This window comes from Ips typographus, linkage group LG11, assembly GCF_016097725.1.
Source record: "Ips typographus isolate SLU linkage group LG11, UJ_Ityp_2.0, whole genome shotgun sequence".
NCBI lineage: Eukaryota > Metazoa > Arthropoda > Insecta > Coleoptera > Curculionidae > Ips > Ips typographus.
Window position 1 is genome coordinate 4939776 of NC_138432.1, and position 17866 is coordinate 4957641.

The 17866-nt window shown below is 32.2% G+C and overlaps 2 protein-coding genes across 8 annotated transcripts in view; both read right to left on the reverse strand.

The window, feature by feature from the left end:
• fs(1)N (female sterile (1) Nasrat) overlaps positions 1 to 17866 on the reverse strand; it is a 127062-nt gene that overhangs the window by 26659 nt on the left and 82537 nt on the right. The gene's annotated exons all lie outside the window — the stretch shown is intronic.
• Positions 1 to 17866, reverse strand: part of DAAM (disheveled-associated activator of morphogenesis-like protein) — a 69325-nt gene that overhangs the window by 18800 nt on the left and 32659 nt on the right. For 4 of the 7 annotated variants that reach the window (XM_081988965.1, XM_081988966.1, XM_081988961.1 and 1 more), the window contains one exon: positions 3299 to 3421. In XM_081988965.1, the coding sequence (XP_081845091.1) occupies positions 3299 to 3343 (45 nt within the window). In that variant the 5' untranslated portion in view covers positions 3344 to 3421. Of the gene's footprint in view, positions 1 to 3298; positions 3422 to 3562; positions 3585 to 12800; positions 12820 to 15229; positions 15411 to 17866 lie in introns of those variants that run through there. The other 3 variants (XM_081988962.1, XM_081988964.1, XM_081988967.1) reach the window with 3 other exon arrangements.

Below are 17866 nucleotides of genomic sequence, written 5' to 3' on the forward strand. Positions count from 1 at the left end.
GCAAAGCACCAGGAAGCCACCGAGATAAAATGCTCGTAATTACTGCGCTAAGAAGCTTCAAAAACTGGATTTAATACGAACAAAATGTGATTTAAAACCACATAAAATACTTAATATACTTGCCAAATAACGGTGTTTAAGAAGGCGTATTTTATTAACCGTGTCCGGATGGGTGGTGATATAGGCCGCGTAATGACGATTTAAATATTAAATTAAGCGTTTCTTAATAATCGTTTAATGTAAAGCCAAGTTTTTATGCTTATGTGGATTATAAAATTTCGACAAATTGGTGGAATGTATCTTTATCGGGTCTGGTTTAATGAGATAAAAGTGAAAACACCGCAGACGGTTGTTTTCTTCTCTCGTTGGCTGGGACGTTTTTAGAGGTGTGATTGAAGAGGTGTTTTCAAATCTATTTAAACAAAGCCATGAGTAATGAGTCGTTACTCACTATTACAGTTACGTCATATTTGGCAGATGACTTTTGGTTGTCAGGAGAGGAACCGAGTTTCCGTCTTGGAAACTTTCTCAAATCGGAACCTGCTGTTCCACTTTCCAGTTCAATCAATACTCGCGTTTTCCACTAGCAAGTCTTGCTCAATACACCAGTTTTGCAATATGTTAAGGTAATAGTGACAACATTAACATTTTGACACGACACAAAATGTCAATATTGTCACATATGTCATACAACCGCAAACAAAAATTGCTAATTTGAAAGTTTCAGGTATTTTTTTTATAAAATTCCCAGATTTGCCTAACTCTAGTTGTCAGTTAGTTCTGTTTTTTGTTCTATTCTAAACCTGGAAACTGTCAAATTCAATTCCACAGAAGTAGAAAACAACGAAACATCCTTGAAAAGTAACGAAATCAGTTTGACTTTGGTTGCACGCATCTTATACCTTTATCAGTGCATTTTTGGCATTTGCAACATTTGTTTGTGTATTTCTGACATAATTTTAGTCTATTTTTAAATATGACAGCCGTCCATAAAACTGTAAAATCACAAAACCCTCGAAAAGTCCAATAAAATCTGTCTAAACAGTACCCATAGAGCTACAAAACAACGAAACATATTTGAAAAGCAACGAAATCAGTTTGACTTTGGTTGAATGCATTTTATACCTTTATCAGCATTCACAACAATTGGTTGTGTGTTTCTGACTTAATTTTAGTCTATTTTTAATTATGACAACCGTCAAAATCTTCTCCCTAAAGCTATAAAACCACAAAAGTCTTAAAATCCAGTAAAATCAGTATAAACAATACCAAATGTATTTTATAGCTTTATGAGTGGAATTTTGCCAATTATGTCATTTAGTTAGTTAGTTAGTTACAGTTCTGCCCTAAACGTGAAAACTGTCAAATTTAATCCCATGGAGGTACAAAACAACGAAACAGAGACTTGAAAAGTATCAAAATCAGTGTGACTCAATTTACTTGATTTTTACAATAACTGTCAAATTGTCGGGTTGACAGCATATGACATTTTAATTTGTGTGTCATGACGCGTTGTGTTATTTTCTTTCGTTGTGAATACTTACCACAGTTGTAGAAAAAGTATAGTATTCTACACGCATGTAAAGGCTATTATTATTCACTCGATAAATTAACTTCTTATTTAAACCATCTTCGTGAGTAATATCTGTCATTACATGCTTCTTGAATAATATATATGATGTACGAAGGCGTAGAAGGGCCACAGACATTATTTTTCTTAAATTTTTACTTCAAACTCAGAAATTAACTAAATTCCGACTTCGAACTCGGAAATTAGTCGCAATGTTGTCAAACTGACAAATTCTACTGTTTTGGTTTGAAGAGTGTTTTTGCAATGTTGACCAATTAACAAATTCTACTAATTAAGATCAAAGAGTGTTTGCAATGTTGCCAAACTGACTAATTTTACTAATTTGGGTTGAAGAGTATATGCAATGTTATCAAACTGACAAATTTTACAATTTTGGTTTGAAGAGTGTTTCCAATCTGTCCAAACTGACAAGTTCAACTAATTTCTTTGAAGTGTGTTTGCTTGCAATGTTGCCAAATTAACAAACTCTCCTAATTTAGATCGAAGACTGTTTGCAATGTTGCCTAACTGACAAAATTTGGCAATTTGGTTCAAAAGTATCCTTGCAATGTTATCAAACTAACAAATTCTACAATTTTGGTTCGAAGAGTGTTTGTAATGTAACCGAACTGACAAAGTCCGACTAATTTCTTTGAAGTGTGTTTGCAATGTAGCCAAAGTTAACAAATTTTACTAATTTGCTTCGAAGAATGTTTGCAATGTTGCCAAACTGAAAAATTTTGTCTAATTTGGTTTGAAGAGCTTTTGCAATGTGACAATGTAAATTCTGAGTAGGAAGTCGGAATTTAAAGTCGGAATTTGACTAAATTCCGAGTTTTAAGTCGGAATTTAACTAAATTCTGAGTTCAAAGTTGAAATTTAACTAAATTCCGAGTTCAAAGTCAGAATTTAACTAAATTCAGAGTTCGAAGTCGGAATTTACCTAAATTACGAGGAATTTAAGAAAAAAAATGTTTGTGGCCTTCTACGCCTTCGTAATGATGAAAACGTGATTTTACTTTAGTGTAGTTATTGGTCTATTATTTTTAGAGAGCAACCTAAATAGAGTTTTAACTCATAAATTAAAGACAAAATTTTATAAAATCAAGATGAGTATCTACAAAAAAAAAATGATTTGAATCGATGATTTGTATGGTTTTCCAGGTAAAACAACCCTAATTAAGCCTGAAAATGAAGTAAATTTGCAACAGTTTGTGTTTGAATTTAATGGCGACGGTTTAATGAAAGTTCTTAATTTTTCCTCAGTTTTACGAGTTTTCGTTTTCTTCGATTTGCATTGCAGACCTGTGCAATAAAATCCTGAAATACCGTTCATAATGCAAGATTATGTCGGCATGAGATATCCGCGTAATTAAGACTGGTGTTTGAAAGTTCACTCTGCTAGTTAACAGGCTACAAGGTGCAATGTGGTCAACATGAACTTATCACCCATCAATTCACACTTGATTGGAAAGTTTTAACTAGTTTGGCATTTCTTCCTGTCAACTTCACGAAACGAAGAAATAGGGAGATTAACACACAGAAGAAACAGCAATAATTATAAGTGTTAAGTAAAGATTAATGAAGCAGTTTGATCAGACTGAAGACAATTATTCAATTTACCTTGATTGATTTCAAATAAAAATATACATTTTTTATAGTATTTTATAAAACATAATTCCGCACTAGTTTATGATTAATTTTTGTTAGTAGAAACGTAAAACTTACTTGTAGGCAGCCGCACCAGCCGCGCTTGGATCGCACGGCCGGCATGGCTGGAATGTGCAGCCGAGGCAGGGCGCCGGTTATATTTTCCCAGGCCGGAAGCTTTATGGAACACTTGGGCAGACCCTGAAACCAAAATTGACACTTAACAAACATGTCTGACAGCACCAATTAACGTCAATATCAAGCACGATTTGCGGGAATCTCTGCAACTGGGTAAGCAAGTACAAATTTGATATTAACCCAACCCAATTGCACATAACTGACCTGGATAATAGTCACAGTCACAACTCAATAATTTACCATAAATTTCACTACCATTGAATTCGTACACGCACATTCTATTCTAATCTAACATCGACTGTAGCCCATTATCGACTTTTCCATCATTTCGTACATTCCCTAACAAACACCTCTGATTGCGTTGATTGAAATAGTACGTTGGCACATTCATCACCATAATCTGAGAAAGTAAACATCAATAAACGCAACTCCATTTATCAATACTAAAAGCGATGTCGTGTAAACGGCGTACAATGAAAATTTCACAAACACTTTGTCGAAACTGTCAGCATTGTCATCCTAGAGGTAAAACAGAGGGTTTCCCAATTAGGAAAAATGTCTGATAACAAGAAAATCCACTTTTAGGGAAAGTGGCAGATTAATGAGTTTTATATGTTTGATGATTTGCAAAGATTGCAACCACATTTCCACTAATTGCAACAATGTAATATAAATACAACTATCTTTATTACATTTTCGTTGTGATATGTGTTTGTATGTATTACAAGCAAGAATCAATGTATATTTCAGATTATTTTTATCACTAGAGTCCCGATTAAAAAGCACTAAAATAAAAATAAAATATTTTTTTCAAAAAGGTTTTTGGACAGTTTATAGAGCATATTGAAGATTCTGGAATGCTTTAGAGGCATTTGGAAACTCGTAAACGGTTCTAGAATTTGTTGGAAACTTTAGACTGTTTTGAAATCTTTTGGGAGCTTCTAGACTAGTTGAAGAGCATTTGGAATCTTTTAGACTGTTTTGAAAGACTTTCGACTGCTTAGGAGTGCTTGCTACTTTAAGAGCATTTGGAAGAGTTTAAAAAGCATTGAAGGTTTTGAACTGTATTTAAATCATTTGAAAACTTATGGACGTTTCTAAAAACTTTTTTAACTGCTTTAGAAGCATATGACAAGCTTTTAGACCGCCTTGAAATTTTTTGAGAGCTTCTAGATTGTTTTGGAAGGCTTTCGACTGCTTGAGAAGCATTTTGGAGTTTCTGAAGTATTTTAAAACTTTTTTAGTCCACTTTAGCAACATTTGGAAGATGTTTAGATAGTTTAAAAGCATTCAAGATACTGGACTGCTTTTAAAGCATTTGAAACCTTGTAGACGGTTCTAAAAACTTTTGGTTTTGAGGGAGGGAAGGAGGGCTATTTCTAGATAAGTTGAAAAGCATTTTTAATGCTTTTTAAAGCTTCTATAGTGTTTAGGAATATTTTTACATTTTTTTAGACTAATTCAGGGGCATTTGGAAGTTTTTGCTCAGTTTAAATTTGTAAATTGATACTTACCCATTTTGCAGCAGATAATTGGTATGTTCTTGTTTCTCAATGCCTGTTACAGAACCAATAAGATTGCGTAAAACTCCTGCGTTTTTTTGTTAAAAACTAGTTAAACTATACAAAAAATAGCAGTAAAAGAAAAAAAAATCATAATTTTGCATAAATCGTTCACATTAGATGTTAAAAATTGGTTGCTTTTGATATTTACAAAAAGCAAAATTTATGGAAATTTGAGTTCTATCATCATGTCACAACAAATGCAACACTTTCTTGAATCATATGCTTATTGATATACGGTTATCGTTTGTTAAGCATAAAGTGTGCCCATAGAAGTTATGAAAAAAAGATTATTCCAGTTTCAAGTTTAGTAGGTTAGTAGTAGTTCAGTTTTAAGTACATTTTTACTACAATGTTATAGTGTTTGTTGGGTTGATGATCTCGTAGAAGTAGTGTTAACCACAATGATGTGATAGTTATTAACTTGTTAAAAGACTATGTGCCTTGCGGTTCTCCTGATGATACCTTTCTCGCCTTGGTTATGAAACCCACATCTAGGCAAAGTACCGGGATTAACTTGCAATTACTTCCATGCTCTGAAAAATTTCTTCTCGATGTTTTGGGCGGTGGTCAATGATTCTTTTCCGGCCAAACACACCCAATGTCATGTTCCACATTTCGCGGCAGACAAATTTATATTTCCTTTTGCTATCAATTGGCTAGGCAAGTATAAGTAAGTAGGTTTTCCAGTAGGTTTGTATACTAATCGGTCCCCTCGGGCTAGTAAACTTCGCATTGCAAGTGGCATTTGGTCTATGGACGTTTGTAACCTTAAGAATGCCCTCACGATTTATTAGGAAAGTTTCTCATTTCAGTCGGATTTTAACTGTTTAAAGAAGGTTAATGTGAAGAATTCTATGTTCATGTTCATTCTATGTTGTTCATACTTTGATACACATACAGTATTTGCGTAAATCCCAGCATTGTTTCTATAGTATGTGATTGGCCAAAAAAAGCAGCTTTTAGCTTGCTGCTTTTTCTTGACCAATCACAAACTCGGAACAGTGCTGTGGTTTACGCAAATAGTGCATTTAAGAAACAAATAAACTTGTTATTGTCTTTCTCAGTGTCCTTAATGTTCGAAAAGACCTAGTAGTCACTAGAAATCAGTCATATTATACAGGGTGGTCCAGTTTTAAATGTCAATAATTCACCAATCCATACCCAATTAAAAAATAAGTTGACATTCATTATGTCATTTTCCTGAAAAGTGCTTCCTAAGGAAAATACAGTCGTTCAAATTTCTGTTTAAAAAATCGTTTTTTTTGTCATAACTGTCAGACCGTTGGAGCAATATTGATCAAATTTGGAACAAGCACTTTATTACACGTTATTACGGTCAAAGACCCAAAACTAACCTAACCCAACTTAAAAATTGTCTTGGAAACGGAAAATTCACTAAGAAGTTTAAAAAATATTATTGTAGCCAGTTTTCATAGTTTCCAGACAAACTAAAAGACTTTAGTTTTGAAAATTGAATTAGAAAAGATAAAAATTTCATAAGTTTAAAAATTGTGTTTGTAACCAGTTTTCATGCAAATCGAGAGACTTTAATACTAAAAATTGACTTGTAGACATAAAAACTACTTTTTCAAGATCTTGTTACTACAAATTCATTTAAACCTTAAAAATTGACTTGAACCCCAAAATGTGACTAAACTAATGAAAAGTGACATCAGAAGCTTAAAATTTGCATTTGAAGTAAGTTTTCATAATTTGAAGACAAATTTCAATATTTTAGTCTTGAAAATAGTCTTAGATGCAGGACATTGACATTAGATTCATGAAAATTGTCTTGAAAACTAACTTTTCGTGCTTTTTACTTTGCTTTTAATTTTCTTCGAATTCTGGACTATTTTTAGTGCTTCAAAACGGCTTTCAGCTTGGAAAATCGAGTTTCAAGACTATCTTCACCAAGTTATTGACATAGCAAACTTAAAAAACAATTTTTACATTCTTCATAGACTTAAAATAGCATTCCAAGCTTTGTCACTATTAAATCGACTTCTAGACACTTCAGTGCTCAAAATTCGAGTATTTCTTAATAAACTAGACTGTTTTTAGTGTTTTAAGGCTGTTTTCAGTGCCTCAAATCGAGACTATATTTACAAAGTTTTTGACTTATCAGGCCTAAAAGCCAGTTTGTACACTGACCATAATCTTGAAAATGTGATTTCAAGCTTCTTCACTATTAAATTGACTGATATGAGTGTAGAACTCATAGGTGCAATAAATTGTAGCATCTCTAAGAAATTCAGACTGTTTTTAGTGCTTTTTAAGACTGAAAAATCGAGTTTAAGACTATTTCCAAAAGTCAAGTTTCTTCAGTAATAAAAATAAAAAATTTTGGTACCAAATGCTACAATAATAGTCTTGAGAACTAAGTTTTAGAAAAAAGATAGTCCGAAAATTTAATTTTTTTCTAGACTTGTTGTTCAGTCCAGAAAAGTCAGTTGTACACCAATTAAAGTCTTGAAAATATACTTTTGGACTCTCTTTAGTCCTAGTAAAGTCAGATCTAGCATTAAAAGTCAACTTTTATATTATTTCTAGTAGTAAAAAATGAGTTTTATGCACAATACAATCTTTGTCTTGATTTCCGGACTTTTTTTAGTTCTTAAATGCCAGTTTCAAACACTCAACCAGGATGGCAGTCTGAGAAAGCGAATCATAAGACCATTCCTGGTAGTAAAAAAGTTTTTAGACTATTCAGTACAAATTTGGACTTTCACAAGTCTTGAATGTTCAGTTTTAAACTATAAAACGATTTTTTAAATTGAAATTTGGAAGACTGTAATTTTCTTAGGAAACGTTTTTCAGAAAAATGACATAATTCAAGTCAACTTATTTTTTGATTGGCTATCAAATGGTGAATTATTGACACTCAAAACTGGACCACCCTGTATTATTAAAACTATTATTTCAAACTAAATTAATATGCAAAAATTTCTCTCCCATCTCAATAATATGAAAATCCCAACTCAACAATATGAAATCTAATGGTCAATATCTTGAAAACAATGACAAACAAGAAATATTCCTGTAAAACATGTTTCATTCTTTGTTGTTTTAAATAAAAACGCAATATTTCAATTTTTGGCAGGTGTCAAATCTATTAAGTTTTTATAATTACACTGATTTTGTACTAAATATTAAAAAATATAAAATTAACTAAATTCCGACTTCAAACTCGGATTTTAGTTGCAATGTTGTCAAACTGACAAATTCTACTATTTTAGATCTACTAATTACGATCAAAGAGTGTTTGCAATGTTGCCAAACTGACTAATTTTACTAATTTGGTTTGAAGAGTATATGCAATGTTATCAAACTGACTAATTCTACAATTGTGGTTTGAAGAGTGTTTCCAATCTGTCCAAACTGACAAGTTCAACTAATTTCTTTGAAGTGTGTTTGCTTGCAATGTTGCCAAATTAACAAACTCTCCTAATTTAGATCGAAGACTGTTTAAAATGTTGCCTAACTGACAAAATTTGGTAATTTGGTTCAAAAGTATTCTTGCAATTTTATCAGACTAACAAATTCTACAATTTTGGTTCGAAGAGTGTTTGTAATGTAACCAAACTGACAAGTCCGACTAATTTCTTTGAAGTGTGTTAGCAATGTTGCCAAAGTTAGCAAACTTTACTAATTTGCTTCGAAGAATGTTTGCAATGTTGCCAAACTGAAAAATTTTGTCTAATTTGGTTTGAAGAGCTTTTGCAATGTGACAATGTAAATTATAATAATAATAATAATAATATTTATTGTGCAAAAAAAATATACATTTCACACAAAGGGCCTGCATTCGCTTAGTGCGTTCTTCCATGTGGCCCGCAGATTACATATACAACTTAAAAACAATATGGATGGACAAACATTTCTATGATTATTAGTAATTTTAGCATATTTCTAATAGGCTTTCATACAAGTACTTTTTTAAAGAACCTTTGGAACAATTGGTTATTTTGTGGTAAATTGGTGAGTTCAGAATTGAGATCGGATTCAATTTACTCGATATAAACGTAGTCACAGACTAACTAGGTAGAATTACAGATAGAAAAAGTGCCGCTCGAAACCAGATAATGTGAACAAATTGACAAGTAGTAAACTTGTTTTTAGAAATAAAAGTGAAAGATTTCAACTTACTTTACAAAGTATGTATTTCCAATTACAGATCAAATTAATAGAAGAAATTTAATGATAAAATATTTGACTTTAATGACATCTTATTACTCCTAATGTAATTTTTTGTAAGAATGAAAGTTTTTGGCAAAAAGTACTTATAGTAATGGTATTGGAGATGATTATCACAATTAAAATTTTGGTACCACAAACTGCCTGCAGATAATAAAAAACTGTGCTTGTTTCTATAATAGTAATGCCAGCATAGCCTAGAGCCAAATCATGTAAGTACCATCAGTTGGTACTATCATTTCTTCGATGCAGGTTCAAAAGGAAAACCAGGCTCATTAAATCTACAATAAACCGATGCCGGTAGCAATTTTGTAATCAGCGTTTTTATATGCGTTCTGCATATTACAGCCGAACACTTTCTACGAATTAAAATAGATCATTAACTGTAATTTGCAAGGCCGAAAACCTGAACAAGTTTGTTTCGTTGCCATATTATCGTAAACACGTGTCCATATCTACATTTTACGCATAATTTGAGTACACGGCCACTAACCCAGATTAGACATTTGGAATGGATCCACTAGTTTGATAGCTCGATGATTTCTTGTTTCCTGCCACTACATATTTTCCTCTACGTTTTAATAGCTCTTAATAACACGTGACTGGTTAAAAATGTTTTAATTAAAAACAAGATTGATACGAATATTCACCGTGATCACGTGTTCTTGTACGTTTGCACTTATTTTACCCTTGGGCAAGGAAAACGCTATTCCAGGGCTTGTTCTGTTCTTGTGCATATTACTACGTCTGTATCAAGCAATTTGTGTGGGACTTCCTTATGCCGTAAAAATATCCCAACATCGATTATTTGTTTATATTTAATATAAATTCCGCGTGATTAAACGTTAGATAAAACACTTTACAACCTGAATGGCGAAAATAAAGTAAGACTTGAAAACGCTAACTGTATATGAATGTGAAGAGATTCAAGCTGTTTTACCGTCTATTAATTACTTTTCCTGTTGCATTTAATTTCAGAAATGATTTCTTTTAAGTGTAGAGTTTACCACAACAGTGTATGGGATGGATTCTCCACCAACTCCCATTAATATCGTCAATTAATCGATATTTACGCTGGTAATAATCGGCTTAATTGTGCCTGGGCATTAACGTAAACAATATCATAAATGTTTATACTACTCAAATGGCTTCAGACATCAACACCCATTAGTGTAATTGATATTTATAACCTCGAAAATTACTACAACGTTAACGCAGAGCCAAATTGCCATAAACACTTGAGAAAAACTCATGAGTTTGTCTTTATGCTTGTTATCATTTTAAAATAACTAGAACTCTAGTATTATTATTTTCTGTCTATTTTTAGACTGTTGGTCTCTTGCAAAATTTCCGTAAATCTAACCGTTTCTGAGATATTCATTCCAATTTTTTCTTGAAAATTGTACCCAAAATGTTGAAAATACCGAATCTCGGTTATTTTCTGGATTTCAGCAAGCGTGATACACTCAAAATGTTTGTCTTGAAATGCTCTTTATTTTTGGTCTCCTGCAAAATTTTCTAAACCGTTTCCGAGATATTCGACCTTAAAAATTACACCCGACATTTTGAAAATGTATCTCGGTTACTTTTTGAGTTTCAGCAAACGTAAAAAACTAACTCTAACCGTTCCTGAGATATTCAATATTTTTCTTAAAAATTTGCATTTAAAATTTTGGATATTTCGTATCTCGGTTATTTTTTTAACTTCATCAAGCGTAAGAAACTCATAATGTTTGCCTCAAAATGCTTTTTATTTTTGGTTTCCTGCAAAATATCCGTAATTCAAACCGTTCCTGAGATATTCGACCCAATATTTTGAAAATTCCGTATCTGGGTTATTTTTTTAATTTCAGTAAGCGTAAAACATTAAAAACGTTTGTCTTGAAATGCTCTTTATTTTTGGTCTCATGCAAAATCTCCATAACTCTAACCGTTCCTGAGTTATTCGATAACTTTATTAAAAAATTGCATTTAAAATTTTGTGTTCCGGTTTTTTTGGGATTTCAGCAATCATAAAAAACTCTAAATGCTTTTTATTTTTAGTCTCATGCAAAATGTTCGTAACTCTAACCGTTTCCGAGATTTTCTACCCAAAATTTTGAAAATTTTGTATCTTGCTTATTTTTTGGATTTCAGCAGGAGTAAAACACTCAGAATGTTTGCTTATAAATGCTCTTTTTTTTTGGTTTCCTGCAAAATGTATGTAACTCTAACAGTTCCTGAGATATTCAATAATTTTATAAAAAAGTGCATTTAAAATTTTGAAAATTCTGAATCTCGGTTATTTTTTGGATTTCAGCAAACGTGATACACTCAAAATGTTTGTCTTGAAATGCTCTTTATTTTTGGTCTCCTGCAAAATTTTCTAAACCGTTTCCGAGATATTCGACATTTTTCTTAAAAATTACACTCGACATTTTGAAAATGTATCTCGGATACTTTTTGAATTTCAGCAAACGTAAAAAACTAACTCTAACCGTTCCTGAGATATTCAATGTTTTTCTTAAAAAATTGCATTTAAAATTTTGAATGTTTCGTATCTCGGTTATTTCTTGAACTTCATCAAGCGTAAGAAACTCATAATGTTTGCCTCAAAATGCTTTTTATTTTTGGTTTCCTGCAAAATATCCGTAACTCGAACCGTTCCTGAGATATTTGACCCAAAATTTTGAAAATTTCGTATCTCGGTTATTTTTTGAACTTCAGCAAGCGTAAAACATTAAAAACGTTTGTCTTGAAATGCTCTTTATTTTTTGTCTAAAAAAAACTTAAAATGGTTGTTTTAAAATGGTTTTTATTTCTGGTTTCTTGCAAAATTTCCGTAACTCTAACCGTTTTCGAGATATTCGACCCAAAATTTTGAAAAATTCGGTTTTGTTTGGGTTTCAACAAGCGTAAAAAATTCAAAATGTTTGTCTTAAACTGCTATTTATTGCGATTTCCGCAAAACTTTCGTAACTTTAACCGTTCTCGAAAGATCCTCGTTGTTTTACTTTTTTCTTGAAAATTGCACTCAAAGTTTTGAAAGTTCCATATCTCGGTTATTTTTTGGGTTTTTTTTAAGCGTAAAACACTCAAAATGTTTGTCTTTAAATTGTATTTATTTTTGGCCATTTTGCAAAATTTTCGTAACTGTGACCGTTATTGAGGTATGTTTCTTAAAAATTGCACCCAACATTTTGGAAATTTCGTATTTCGGTTATTTTTTGGATTTCAACAAGCTTAAAAAATTCAAAATGTTTGTCTTAAACTGCTATTTATTGCGATTTCCGCAAAACTTTCGTAACTTTAACCGTTCTCGAAAGATCCTCGTGGTTTTACTTTTTCTTGAAATTTGCACTCAAAATTTTGAAATTTCCATATATCGGTTATTTTTTGGGTTTTTTAAGCGTAAAACACTCAAAATGTTTGTCTTTAAATTCTATTTGTTTTTGGTCTCTTGCAACATTTTCGTAGCGGTAACCGTTATTGAGATATGTTTCATAAAAATTGCACCCAACATTTTGGAAATTTTGTATTTCGGTTATTTTTTGGATTTCAGCGAGCGTAAAATCTCAAAATGTTGGTCTTGAACTGCTATTTATTCTTGTTTTTTTGCAAAATTAATACTGCTTACGTGGACATGGAAAATGGTCCTAAACAACAGGTAAAACCTAAAATAATGTGAGGAAACCACACTGTACCTTAAACATCACTGCTGCAAACAAGTAAGTGCAATAAACCGAATTTAGTTAGCATTTCCAACACATTACAACAAAACGACACGAATTGCACCAAAGTTTAAAATATTATAAATTTTATCACTAAAACCTTGAAACTTGGCAATCAATGTGCAAAAGTTAATTGCTGCTGTAAAACCATTGTTATTAGACTAAATATAATTTTAACTCGATAAAACCAAGTATTTTAGTATTTCCTATAACACGAAAAGTAACATTAAACTTTATTTGGTCTTTATACTTCCTGATGTTGATCGAATCACTGGTATATCCTGCGATCGTAAGAGCACAAGATGGTATAACGGCTTTAGCATAACTATACTCATTCCGTATCATTACTACTTAGGAATGGCAGTGGTATCTAAATATTATTCAACATCCTGTATAATTTGAAAGAAATGATATTGAAATGTAAGCTGGGAAGCTTACGTTTCAATGTTTTGCCTAACCAATGTCGTCATTAACAGGACTTTAATTAACAGTTAAAAAACAGCTAAATCTGGTAATCCTGGAGGCTCATCGGTGCAACTTTTTGCCAGGGTATGTAACGGTTTTTAAGGTTATGTATGTAGGACAAACAGATTATTTTACCACAGCAAGTAATTATTAAATCAAGTTTCGAAATCCAATGCAAACTATTAGTTAAGCCGGTGATGTTTGGGGTTAAAAGGTTAACCGTTGCATTGCAATTTGAAAAAAAAAATCAAAAAGTGAGAAACTTGTTGTATAAATATCATGAGCCTGAAGGCGTTCACGCTCCAACAACTTCCGAGATACGTACAGTGGAATTTTCCAGAAAAATCGCCCACATAACTTCATCGGGGCATAATAATTTCAGTATTATCAGAGTGAAACTGCCCCGTCGCGATTTTGTCAATTTAAAATACACTGCAATTTAATGGCTTGTGTTGATTGCATCTGTTTGTGGGCAGCATCCGAGTTTACCCGATTTATGCCGCAGGGATTTCTCTGGTTCTGCGATAGCTTGATTGCGTTTTACTGCTTATTATTACTTCGCCCCCAACTACAGTCCGTCTCAGAGTTAGTGGCAGTGACGTAATAATTGTAGTTTCTTTTCTATTACATGTAATCTGAGCGAGATGGAAATTTGATGTCATTAACGTTTGTTATTTACAAATTTTTAAATTTCGGCTTCAGAAGTCCATGTCAGAAATTTGACAATGTGTCATCTGATCAACATGTGGTCACGTGACCAACTGTCAAATGATTTCACGGAGGGTGTCAACCGTGTGCGCGACGCGGTTGAAAATGATTAATTTTGATTTGTTGACAGTTTTTCCAAAAATTTGCAGTGATATTGCAATTTCAATTATTTGTGTTTTATGTCATTTTGACAGCAGAATCATAATTCCAAGGTCAAAATTGACTGAGTCTCAATTGAATAGTACCAAAATGGCGGCGGTTATGCAATAATCTACACAGACTCATTTTCAAGTAAAGTTTTGTGCAATTTTCCAATAAATTCCCCATAACTTGCTTATTTGAAACATTCTGTATAGACCCATAAGGTAACAAAAGACAGCACATGAATGGGACTGTCACGTGACGTTGACCAGACTAGGCTAAGTTGTACCGTTTGACCGCTAGAGGACGTCAAAGTTGATTAATTTTTTTCTAATATTTTCTTGAATATCTCAAAAACGCTTTCAGTTAAGGGTGATAATTTTTACTACGTATATACCTCGATGGGAGACAACTTTTACTAAATATAACATTTTTCTCTAAAGGGCACCGTTTGACCTTAAAAAATAAAAAACTGAATTTCTCACATTTTCACAGGAAGTACCCCATAGATTTTTTAGAAAACTGTTACATTTTGAAAATTGTCTTTGACTGCCTAAATAGCTTTAGGTTAATAGTAGAAATGTGACGTAAAGTGTCATTTGTTAAAATGTTATTTTTTAAGGGTGCCACGCCCTAAAAACTGTCAAAATTGCCATAATATCAAGGTCTTCTCCAAAACAATACCAGTTAGAGCAAAATGGACCTCAGATTCGTGTTCCCCAGTTTGAAATTAGTAAAAAAGGTTACTTTGAAAGAGCAAAATCCAATATGGCCGCTACTAGTCCAAAAATTCCAAATTTGAGTCAAAATTTCCTGCACTTTTCCAAAAAATTGTCCATAACTCGCTTATTTGAAACATTCTTATAAATCACCCTGTGACAAAAGACAGCTAATAAATTGGGCTATCACGTGACCGTGATCGGGCAGGTTCAAATTGCACCGTTTGGTCGCTAGAGGTCGTCAAAATTGACTCTCGTTTTTCGTGAATATCTCAGGAACGCCTCAAGTTAGAGGTCTGAAATTTGTATCACAAACGAACCTCGTTGAATGTCTGGTTCAACAAAAACAAGTGACGGAAACAATCTTACCCAATCACAGTCTAACTTCATTTAGAATCAATTTCACTTCTTTTAGTTGCTCATGGTTTCACTAAACACAGTTTTTTTTTAGTTTGCTGGGAATTAGACGCGTTTCTCATGGATATATGCGGGCGGAACTAAACTTAATGCAGTTTCATTGTATGGCAGGTTGACCAGTGACTGTTGAGGCGATAAGAACCCAGAAACGATTTTGTGCAGCAAAAAAATTATCAAACTCAACCTTGAACATGCAGGTTAATACAGATAACGACCATTTCTTATTAGTGTCAAACGTTTTACGAATTTCCATCTGAGTCATCCGTCCAATTAATCTCTAAAAGGTTAATTTTACGCGAATAAAACGTGGTCACTTTCATCATGACCAGTAAAATCTCGACGGCAGAGAAATTTCAGTAAACAAAAATAAAACAACTAAAACGAATCGTGTTTTGCGCCAATTCTCGTTTTCGTTTTGGTTCTTTTTCCCTGATGGGACGCCAAATTCTCGAACAATCGAAACAAAAAAATATGGAAAAAGTATGAATTTTATGGCCGACGTTCGTAATTGATCGCTTTCTTTTATTTGATCTACTGTTTAATTTGTTAAATAGTCAAATAATGTTGTCATTTGTGTTTTTTTTTACTTGATTGTAGTCTAACTCTGATTGCTTGATTAATGATCAATGTCCCTAAAAGAGCAAAAGTTTATTTTTGTCAAAAGATTGTTTTAAACTGCATTGTTTACACAAAAGTGACACAAAAGTGGAGCAACATTAAAATAATTAAGTGCAACACTTTTTATTAATTACCGATAGTATTAAAATGTAATCCTGTTATAAATAGTGAGCTACAGCTCATTATTCTTTGAAAAGAAGCTATTAAAGCATTCCATATTTGGTAGTAAAAGATAAATAGCTTACATAGTATTTAACTGCTATTGTTTTGATAATATTGTTTAGCTGAATCAGACTTTAACAATTTCAAGGATATAACGTAGTTACTAATAATTATTCAGTTATTTGCAATTTAGAAGAGTGTTATATGATTAATTATTTGAAATATTCACTAATTTAAACCTACTACTCCATTTAACGATTTGGCAAAATAAAACTGTGCCTAAGGAAATCAAAAAACAAAATATTTAATATCTCCGGAACTATAAGAGGTACAGGGGTAAATTTTAGTGTGAATTATTACTAAAACTGTCAGGAATACAATATCCAAAGCTGACAGTGCTACGATTAAAGATGTAAATTATTGAAAACTAGCAGAATCCTAAGTAACACTTTGTTGGATAAAATCATCACAAGATCTGCAATTTCTGAAGTGTTCTGTTCTTGTAAGAATAGGTTTTCTACAACAAATAGTATAGTTTCAACTATTCTATAAAAAAATATGAATATCTGTCCAGAATAGCAATTTTACCGAAGTTGGATTAAAACTTCATGACTAGAAAATAAGGATTAATCACCAGTTTACCTATATATTATGTAATAACGCAGTTTTTTATGGAGACAGAAAAACCACAGTTAAATGGGTAAACCAAAGACAATACCTAAAATGTTACAGATCATTGAATTTGAAATAGTTTTAAACTTGAGCATATTTGCGAAGCTATAATATCCTGGTCATAATGTTTAGTTAGGTTAGAGTAAAATTAAGCTTTTGGGCCTATAAATTGTTAAAATCAAGAAACGAGACTTTCAAGAAAAGTGTTGCTAGAATTCCTGGTTTCTGTCATATTCTGTATTCTGTTCTTAGTTCTTCTCTTCAGAGAGTTTATTAAACTTAGTTGTCAACTCTAATTCTACAAACAATATTCTTCTTATTTTCATTCAGTTTGGATATTGTCAAGTTTTATCTACTCAGCACCAAAAAACCATTACAAACATCATTCAGTGTAATTAGTTTCCTTAAACTAACCAAAGAATCAAGTTACGACATTTTCTTATTCAACAATCGAAACAGGGAAAGTGCTTTACATTTCTCACGGTCAGCTTATCTGAAACACCAAAATCCCTGGTACACTCAGCTTAAAGTAGCAGAACATTGATCAATCAATGGAAGTCATGTCGGTTGCTAGGAATTAATTCAAGCTAATGTGACACTAATCTCTTCGGATTTACTAGTTTATTTGGACGAAAACGTGGGTGTTTGTGACTTCCAATGCTGCCTCGATTGAATACTAATTTGAACTGGTTCTGGTTTTCATTATAAATATTTCGAAGAATTCTTCATATTTGTTCTATTTCCTGTCCATGCATTCTGCTTCTAGGTAATTTTAATTAAGGCGAAAACCTCCATAATATGTTTTAATATGTCATTTAAATTATCATTGTGGTTTATATTTAAAAGATATATAAATGGTCTAGATAAAGTGGTGGAAGATACAAAGTTGCTAAATGATCGCTTCTTTCCGTGGGTAGAATTAAAGGATTAAATTGGAAGCAGAATTAATTAACTAAGTTTTAATTGCATTAGTCTGAAATAAGTTCGATCTTGTAATGTTATCAGATATGTTATTAATGATGGAACTTGTCTAGGTCAGTTTTCAAGAAGTTTTGTTATTAGTTATTTAACTTTATTAATGTGCAGTTGCAAAAAAAGTAACAGCAAACAAATTATTATCTTTTTATCTTAAAATTC